The sequence below is a fragment of the Trichoderma gamsii genome, assembly GCF_001481775.2.
Source record: "Trichoderma gamsii strain T6085 chromosome Unknown Scaffold_5.2, whole genome shotgun sequence".
NCBI lineage: Eukaryota > Fungi > Ascomycota > Sordariomycetes > Hypocreales > Hypocreaceae > Trichoderma > Trichoderma gamsii.
In genome coordinates this window covers 1,244,582-1,254,034 of record NW_020171342.1, presented here as the reverse complement: position 1 = coordinate 1,254,034, position 9,453 = coordinate 1,244,582, and the positions used below count along the sequence as shown (strand labels likewise).

The 9,453-nt window shown below is 48.8% G+C and overlaps 3 protein-coding genes across 3 annotated transcripts; all 3 read right to left on the bottom strand.

The window, feature by feature from the left end:
- On the bottom strand, positions 1-307 carry TGAM01_v202297 (hypothetical protein; the record flags this gene model as incomplete). The annotated part of the gene is made up of 2 exons (XM_024548969.1): positions 1-234; positions 296-307. 2 exons carry the CDS (start codon positions 305-307, stop codon positions 1-3), a joined length of 246 nt encoding a protein of 81 aa, XP_024406372.1.
- A 1,338-nt stretch (positions 308-1,645) lies between these two features.
- Positions 1,646-2,836, bottom strand: TGAM01_v202296 (hypothetical protein; the record flags this gene model as incomplete). Its single annotated transcript, XM_018807117.1, has 1 exon — positions 1,646-2,836. One exon carries the CDS (start codon positions 2,834-2,836, stop codon positions 1,646-1,648), a length of 1,191 nt encoding a protein of 396 aa, XP_018659625.1.
- A 1,100-nt stretch (positions 2,837-3,936) lies between these two features.
- TGAM01_v202295 (hypothetical protein) lies at positions 3,937-5,570 on the bottom strand (the record flags this gene model as incomplete). Its single annotated transcript, XM_024548968.1, has 3 exons — positions 3,937-4,402; positions 4,469-4,625; positions 5,309-5,570. The coding sequence occupies 3 exons, from the start codon at positions 5,568-5,570 to the stop codon at positions 3,937-3,939; spliced, it is 885 nt and encodes a 294-aa protein (XP_024406371.1).
- Positions 5,571-9,453: the final 3,883 nt, after the last annotated feature.

Here is a 9,453-nt window from a genome sequence, read left to right as displayed (position 1 = left end):
CTACATGTCCCTCGTGACAGCGGCAAGGATGCACTGCAGAATCCTGTTCCATATGGCAGAGCATTGGTTGGTGGTTGGTGAGATGCCATATGTGTTACCCTGCAACAGATTGAGGTCTTTGAGATTCAGCGGGTCTCGCCGCTCTAGCTTCAAAGTGCATCCTGATTGAGGCGAAATGTCAAATATCAATTGATGATTTTTGATGTTTTCATTGGATTTTAGCAATTCAATTGACTGAATGTAAGTTTTGTAAGTCAAAGTCGTGTAGTGTTGCTTCATAAACTGCACAGCTTACGATGAACTTCATTCGTGGAACCCCGCTTTGACAGCAGATTATTAAAGTGAGATTAGCTCATCATACCCTCTTGCATGAGTATCAATGAATCCCATTTGCTCTGTTATCGCCATCAGTGCTTACAGAGAGAATCAAAGGAGGCAAATCTCACATCAGACACCATTCAGACATCTGGAGTAGAAAGAAACCATATCCAATTCATTGAGACCCATCAAATCATCCCGGCACGCGGCTGAGGTTAATAATCAAAGATGGCCTGAGGGTCCGTTTTTTTCTTTCGGCGAGCTCGAGATGGTTTAGACTGGCCCACCAAAGACCGACATGCGCTAGCAACTGGCGTATTACGAATATGCAACCAAGGTCCGCGAAAAAAAAAAAAATAGGGAACGCAAAATGGAAAAACGCGCGAGTTGAAAATACAAACACCAATCCAGCTCCTTGTTCTAGGTATTATCCAGCATCCTAGCTATAGCTTAATAAGACTGTTAGTAAAAATCCTAACCATTCTTTAATTAACATACCTATATTGCTATTCAAGAGCAGCAGTAGCAGCAGTAGCAGCAGAACTCGAACTGAGAGTCAGCAAATATAAGAACATAAAGTTATACATAGATATCATATATTCAGTGTAAAAAATTATCTACAATCGGCCGGCCTCTTCCCAACAAGCCCTCCACACGTATAATCCATGCTCCTCCTATATTTGTAGGAGGCATCGGAGGAGTCATACATGTAGTACGTACTACCTCTTCCGATGTAATCTCTCTATTCATCCTGGGCGGCGCCCTTGCAAGCAAAGTCCGCGAAGAAAAACAGAGACCGCAAAATAAAAACACACACGTAAGTTGAATAAGCATTTTTTTTTATAGAGAAAATGTTATCCAGCTCCCTGGTTCTATTATCCAGTATCCCAGCTGAAGCTTAATAAGGCTCTTAGTTACAAAATTAAGCAATCTTCCATTAATATAGATATGCTACTATATAAAAACAGCAATAGTAGCAGTAGCCTATGCTATAACTGGAGTGCTGGATAACTCTTGCGTCACTGTGGTGTGTGAACTTAAGAATTGTGTGCTGATTTTTGTTTTGAGAAAATCATCTTTTTCTTCGCATACCTTGGCAATGTTCATCAAGAGCGCAGAGAATATTCACCAATCATGGTACCAGGCACCGCGGGCCGCGGAAAGAGAGGATTCGAGAGAGGAGTCGAGAGGGAAGACGAGAGAGAAGACGAGAGAGAATACGAGAGAGAAGACGAGAGGTGACGAGAGAGGAGTCGAGAGAAGAGGGTCGGAACCAAGAGTGAGCAAATGTAATTAGTTATATATACAAATACATGATTATATAGAATTATCCACGGATCGGCCGGCCTCTCCCCAACAAATCCTCCGCGTGTTTGCTCCATGCTCCCGTAATCTTGGGGGGCATCAATTGAATTGGAGCCGCAGGGGCACTTCGTATCTTCCTAGAAGCTCGTCTCTCCTCGACCTCCCTTGCACGCTTGCCCAAGACCTGAGAGAGGTCTTGCTCCTTTGTCATTGTGCGCTCTATGACTTGAACACATGCCCTTGGTCGATCTAGTTCGATCTCGAGGCCCTCTTGGAAGTCATCTACGTCTCCCTGCCAGTGTCCGTCCCCGACATAGATCCAGCTTGGGTCATAAACCACATATTTCTGATTGAATGTATAAAATCTCAGCATGCCATCTTGCCATCTCTTGTGCTTGCGGCGGAGATCATGGCTGTAAAGGCATATGAACTCATGGATAGAGGAAGTTGTAGGCGCATTCGTCGCTGTAGCAGGTGAAGTTATTGTTGCTTCAGGTTTGTTTATCGCCGTATCAGAGGCATGACCTGATGGAATACTTTTTCTCACATGACGAAATGGAGTACTTGCTCTTGGAGGATGCCATGGAGCACGCTTAGTCGTTGTTGTGACGTCCGGTCTGCTTTCTCTTCTTCCTCTCGTCGCTGACGGAGGGGCCGGCGGAGGGGCTGGAGGAGGGGCCAAGTTAACTTGCACTCCAACGCTTCTGTATGAGTGAGGCACAGGATGCTGAGCAGGCTGAGCAGGCTGAGCAGGCTGAGCGGTTGGTGTAAATGACAATGATGTTAACGAAGGAGGTCTCTCGCGTGGTATAGAGTGAGGTTGCTGAGCAGACTGAGCGGCTGGTGCATTTAAACTTGATAATGAAGGTGGCCCCCCGCTTCGCATACCGCTCCAAATTGTGCGATTTGCAGGCTGAGCTCGGGGAGCTCGAGTTCGAGTGGGCGGCATATCAGATAGCCTCGCAGGGGGCATATCAGGCGTTATGCGAGTGATACCAGGTAGTACAAAGGGTCTGGGTGGACGACTGGTGGGTTGAGCAGCTTGGGGACCTGATACAGAAATCAAGCCAGGCCGTGTATTGCGTCTAAGTGGGCGAGCCGTAGGAAGCTCCAGGTCACGACATTCAGCGGCTGCGGTGGGTTGCTGAGGTTCTGGAGACGGAGATATCTCCAAGCGACCAGCCCGGCCAGCGTCTCTTCTCGGGCGATACATTGTGTGTGAGAGAGAGAAAAGATTGTTAAAGCATGAAGCTGGAGATAGACGCGTAGACCGAGATATTTAGAGAGGTAGAGATAGCTGCTAAGAAGGCGCGACGCGTGATCATGTGATCCTTCTTGATTGATTTTCGTTGTTAGGAAAGAGCACTTTTTTTTTTTTGTAACAGTAGGCGAGCTTGGGTTAGCGGGCTGTTGTAACGCTGAAAAGATGGAAGGTATCGCATTAAATCACAGTGGATTGCTCTCTGAATTATAGCGCATCTTGCAGCGCTATGTCGTGGAAAAAGTCTCTTATGGGTTCGGCAGTCACAAGCTGTCGCATATCAAGAATTAGAATATTTAATTTACTTCAATAGCCAAACGCATGCATGTTTTCAATATGAGTTTGTAAAATTTTAATTGACTTGTATTGTATTGTGCAGCCACCGTTAATCAATGCCGCGCCATAGGGCCAAAATCAGCATATTTTAGGTATTGATATAAGGAGTTTGGCGGACAGTTAATGATTTGAATTGCTGTATGCCCTGTTTGCATAGATTCGCATGGGTTTGAAAGAGCAAAGTATCAGTATATTGACGTGAAAAGAAAACTTTATTGAAATTAACATGTCAATGAACGACAATAAAAGAGCACCTGTCCGAAGCTTCTTTTAGGCCGCGAAATTGCATTGTCTCTTCCCCTTCCGAGCTTCCTGTGCAACAGGGCGCTGGATATATGGGAATAAAAGAACTTGACTACCCTAACCGAGCAAGCCTTGATGGAAAGTGAAAAGGGAATATTGTTTAAAAGTATTTATTCATCAGTCAGCTACTTCGTCAACGGGTTCAATCCCGAGTCAGCTGGGTGTATAAGTAGGTATGTAGTCATGTCGTTGCCCAAATCCTCGATGTTCCAATATAAACACTCCCTGCAATGCTAAAGGCTCTATCCAAAAAAATATCCAGAAAAAAGAAAGTAAAATTCCACAGAAAGAAAAAAAAAAGTCACAAAAGTCTATGTCTGTAATTGCCATGCTCTGTCCTGGAGCAGGCGGGTTCAACGAATTTGAATTCCTAAGTCATTCCAGCCAACCTCAAAAATGCTTTTTGAATGTCGCTACTCTGCCGACTCCAGCTGAAAAGGTGGAATGAATTCGGTGGTGGCTATAGGTCGAGGCACAATGACGGGCGTCCGAGGCCTTGGTCGCCGCTTGTGAGGCTTGGAAGCTGTCGATTTGCTTCCAGGCGGCTTGCTGCTGCTCGACGTGGGAAGAGCCGGCAGGGTAATTCCCTTCTTCAGGGCCTGTCGTCTTTCGTAGACTTGAGGGTAGTATTTGCCCATGGACGCTGGTATGAAGGGTTCGCTGTCTTCATCGTCGCTTAGGAACCCGTATGAATCGTCCTGCGTAGAGCTGGACAGCTCATATCGAGACTTGGGCTTGGGCATATCCACATCTGCGTCCGCGCCCGTGTCCACATCCTCTAGCGTAGGAGCGGCAATATCCTGATTCTTCATTTCGTAGTAGAAAGGATGAGTGTGTCGCACACGAGTTTTGGGATCTTCGTGAAAGGGAAAATAGCCACTGCAATGGAAGAAGACGTTAGGATCTAGAAGACAAGAACTACAACAATCATCCTGTCATACGCACCCTTGCCTTTCGCCCCGAGCAGAGAGGGCTTCAGGTATCGTGACGGTAGAGGCAACGCTGTTTTGTCTCGACCGAGGAATGGCAATAGGGCGGCTCCTAGTCGATGCGGAAGAGCTGGATCCAGCACCAGTATCTACATCAACGTCTATCGAAGGAGCTGTTAGAAAGAAAAAAAGAAGAAGAATAGAAAGAGGACGGTATAAATAGCGGTAGGGCTTGGTAAAAGCGGAGAGGGGTAATTATTGATTGTAATAGGAGAAAAGAAAAAGGGAGATCGACACTTGTAGAGCCCCCCAAGAAGCTATTCACATGAATTTATAAGAAGATCTGATATGACAACGGGAATAGTGGCAACTGAAAAAGTCCACATAAAGCCGGGCTGGGATGGTCGCATGCTGGTGGAAACCGCCTAGCTGGAGCCGCTTTATGCAAGATGATGATGGACTCGCTCCGAGTACCCCGCGATGGTTCTTCTGTGGTTCCTGTGGGGATTTTGACAGACGGGTCTAAGCGCCGACTATGGTATAGATTTTTGTGGACTGAGCTGGCGTCATTTCTTTCTCCCAGTGCTGGGTTGGTTCCGGGTATAGCCAGCCGAGACATGACTAGAAGAAGGGGAGAACAAAAATCTCCGAATAGTCCGTGGTACGGCAGCACAGTGAAAAAAAGGATCGGGAGTAGATCACGACAACAATTGGACGAAAACAAAAAAGCGTGACCAAAAGAAGAGTGTATCGATGAATGACGAAAGGCTTCGAGGGGAGTGGATGTTCAGGAATAGAGAGAACGACTAGAAGAAAAAGAGATGGGGCAAAACAATCGTCAAGTTTTCTCACTTACTCGTGGGCTGTCGCCGCTTGAACTTTTGCTTGCTCTCGTCATTGTCGGAGCCCGAGGCCTCCTCAGAGCGGTCCCCATAAGGCTCGTCGGACCAGTCGTCGTCAATCTCGCGAGAGGAAGTCCTCGTCCTCGGCGCTCGGCGGTCAGATGACCGGTGGCCGTACCTGTCCGAGTCGTTTGCGTTTGGGTACCATGGAGCACCAAAGGCGACCGACGCAGACATCTCGGAGAGATTGGATAATATGGACTTTGAGCGGTTCATGCTACGCCGCGGCGTCTGGTAGCTGTGCCTGTGGGACCGGGGAGTTTTGTCTCTGGGGCCGTCGCCCTCGTCGGAGCTCCAATTGTCCAAGCTTCCCATTCAGACGGCGGATGGCTTGGAGAGGATGGAAGCCCCCAAATCAGTTTGCGCAGGTTTCGTCTCTTGTCGCCAGAGAGGGCAAGATACGGATCCAGCCCCGTAAGCTTGCGACGCTTTGTCTCGTCGCTAGGGAAGGGCAGCACTTTGCTAGCTATACACTCTTTGCGGGGCTAGACCCGGCAATTGTAGGAAATGCGATTGAAGAAATAGAGCCGTCGGAAGAAACGAAGTAATAGATGAGAGGACGGATGAGCAATTGACTCGGTAGAAGATGTCAGGAGTCACACAGGACAGGCAGCCAAGAGACTGGTTGTTGGCTGTGGCTGCGGATTTAAATGACGGTAAGAAGCAGCTTCAGTAAGATGAGGATATAGACTGCCGAATGCCGGATGCCAGGTGATGAGTGGCAAAGGTAATGATGAGCAAGCGACAGCGAAAAAGTAAGAGAGAGAGAGCAAAGAAGAAGAGACTCGAGATTTCGGGATGTGGCGGTCTTGTCGTTTGTTTTGAATTGAAAGACGAGGGAAAAGTCCTAGGCAAGGCAAGGATGCTGGGATGGGAAATGCTGAGAAAAGGGCGGCGAGCTTGTGGTTGCACCAGCGCGGCAAAGATCCTGAGGCCCTTGGGGGGGAGGGGATAAATAGGTTGGACCAGAGCGATAGGAAAGAAGGCCAGAACAAAACAAAAGGCACGGTAAATAAGTAGGTAGTATCAGAAACACACGGGCTCAGCCAGAAAAAAATGAGCCCACTGGGCACAGTACAGGAGCAATAAGGTGTGATGCTGGCAATTTGACCTGACGTCTCTCCTTGGGGAGTAAAGTAGCACACTTGTACTCCGTACTACTAGGTACTACTACGATAAAGAGAGACGAGAGAGGGGGGAGGGAGAGGAGGGCATATGAGAGAGAAAAGAGAGAGAGCGAGAGAGAGAACAGCCAGCAGTACGGCTAGAGACAAGCCACCGCACCGTACATGTACTCGGACACACTCACACGCGCCTCTTTTACTGCTGGCCGTCCACGAATTCAAACTCTCAGCAGCACACAGTACAAGCCGAACAGGGGGGGAGGGGCCTTGCTGTTGTGAAACGTACAAAATGGCTCCCCTCAAGGTGCCATTTGCTGGGAGGTGAGCAGAAAAAAAGGACCACTAAATGTTTGCCAGTTGAGTTGCGCGCGGTGGAGCTTCTCGCCATGGCTACTTGCAGCTTCGTTTTTGCTGTTCGGGACCCGGGGCCGAATGGAAAAGAGGGTATCTGGCGTTTGGGCTCTGATGGATTGGGTTTCTTTTTTGTCCCTTTTGAGTGCTTTTGACCATGAGATCGCCTCCTATACCAAGTGAGCAGATTAAGAGGAAGAAACAACCACCGCAAAACAAAAAACAAAAAGCCCCGTGGGCCTGAGTTTGTTTCTTGCGAGTGCAGTGTGTAGTGTGTAGGTGGCTAACACTACATGTACGTTTATTTCTTGGCCCCAAGGCAAAAGTTAGAAAAAGGTGGCACAAGGTACAGACGAGCCCCCCCCAAAGATGTACCGCTAGACGGCTAAACAGAATGTTAAGGTATCATTTTTTTGATGCATCAAATCCGTTATTTGCTAGTTGCGGGCGGCCAGCGTTGGATCGCCAAGCCGGCCTCCCGGGTCCAGTCTCATCTGCATCCCTGCTTGTCTAGTAGTTCATTCCTACAGCACTGCTGCTGCTCTCGTTTTGTGTTTCGATTGACGTCCTCTAGTGCCGTTAGCAGTATCTACAGAGCAGTAGGTACATCCCGCCAAGCACTCGTTCGTCCACCGCCTCTGCCTCCGATGGCACTGCGGATGGCCTCCTCGTCATTGGCTGACCAGGGGGTCGCTGTCGACACGGTAAAAGGATTCTTTTCGAAACACACAAGAGGAAAAGGGAAAAGCCATTGGCTGCACTTTGATTTTATTTTTATTTTCTACGGCCGTTTGTTTTCTCACCTCACCGAGAGGATGCCCGGTCTCAACAAAAAGTGACAGAGCGGCTGCTGATCGGCAATCCTGCGGCATCTGCGTTGGTTATGTACAGGTACGAACGAATTCGGGACCCTTGGGCTAAGCGAGCTGACAATGGCCCAGGGATCGAGGTCCCTTAATTCTCCAGCATCTCGGCCTACTGCATCTCTCTGTGGACTGGAAAGCAGAGCAAGCGGTCCCCTGTGTCGGCAAAGCCAAAAAGACTTTCCGAGCGCGATCCAGTTTAAAAAAAAGTCAATCTGGCTCTGGCTGCCGAGCTGTCATGGACGAGGCGCCCTGTCTGTCTGTTTCTCCTGAGCGATGGCAAAGTTTCGGTACCTGTAGATGGGACTCAAAAAGTGACAAGCGGCAGATACCTTGATGCTCAATTCATGCAAACGGGGACAGCCCCTGTACAGGTACATGCGTGGTTGTGTGTCTCCTCGTACCATCCTGGTGCCTGTCCTCGCAGCCTTATCGCAAGACAAGCCCGGGACGCACGTACGCTGATGATGATGCACAGGAAGCTACTTTCAACCAGGAGTAGGACGATGGCACTCAAGGCCAACGACACCTCGAAATTACTACTACTTATTCAACACAATGGCTGCAGATTTTTAAAAAATGGCAAGCTTTGCTGCCGTACCTGCTCTGTATGGGGCAAGGAAGGCAAGGAAGGGAGCACCGGCTTCGAATCCCGAGGTGGAGTTTTGTGATGCGAGAATGGCACAGAAGATGGCGCAGATGAGGCCATTTCTCTCCCGAGTACAGCCTCGTACCTTGCCTTGACGCCTGTGCCTCTGCCATCTCGGCACGCTGTTTTCGTTTGATTATCACGATGTACAAACCCACCGGCGGCCAAGTACGAGTACGAAGCTCGTACTTGAATTGCACGTATGCTTACACCGCGAATGACTGCGTCTCTTCTCCCCCCCACTGCGTACAGAGCATATTACATGATAACAGCAAACGAGTGGCTCGCTTTTCTTGCCCTCAGCTCGTTGAACACGTCTGTTTTCATCCACTCTTGTGCTTGATCCCCTTTGTAATTGGGTTTCCCTCGAATCTGGACGCACGGAAACCGGCCGATTCCCATACGTCTCTCCACCGCCTTGCACGTCAAGAATTGGAAAATTTCAACACCGGGGGCCCCATCTCGTGGACTCGGTTATTGGTGGCGAGTATTGCTTCATGGCTTGATAACCCGTTGTCGCTTCCAAAGTTGGTATTCGATGCAAGAATCTCGGGCGTGCAGCGTGGTACAACGCATACAGGCCGTACCCAGTGCAGTCGCCGCAAGCCACTCGGCGGCGACTCGTGATGCTGCCAAGCCTAGGACAACGCAGAGTTTCCTAGTCCTTTGCTTCCCTTATCACGTTTTCAGATGTTTACGATATGCTTTGATGTCTTTTCATTAGCTTGGATCCAATTGAGGGGTTCACAGTACGGATCAGCCGCGGATCTCTTTCCCTTACTTCCATGAGACACTCAAGTACCTAAGATGCACAGTATGCATGCACATACGAGATTCGGCAGGCCGCAGTCACAAAGATGGGATGGGCGAGACACTGAGGCGCACGCAACAACACAAAGATGGGCACTACTGATCGGCTCCATGTCTCAAACTCACATCTTTTTCTTCTTCTTTTCCTCTTCTATTTCCTTGTGCATGGCTAGCTAGCTACTAGCTGACTTTGTTGGTGGTTGTGCTCATCTTTTGCCATCTTCAACTACAGGTCCCCAACACACGCCGGCTCCTCGTTACACAAGACGAAAACGTACCCGTACTACTGACCTAATTGTTAT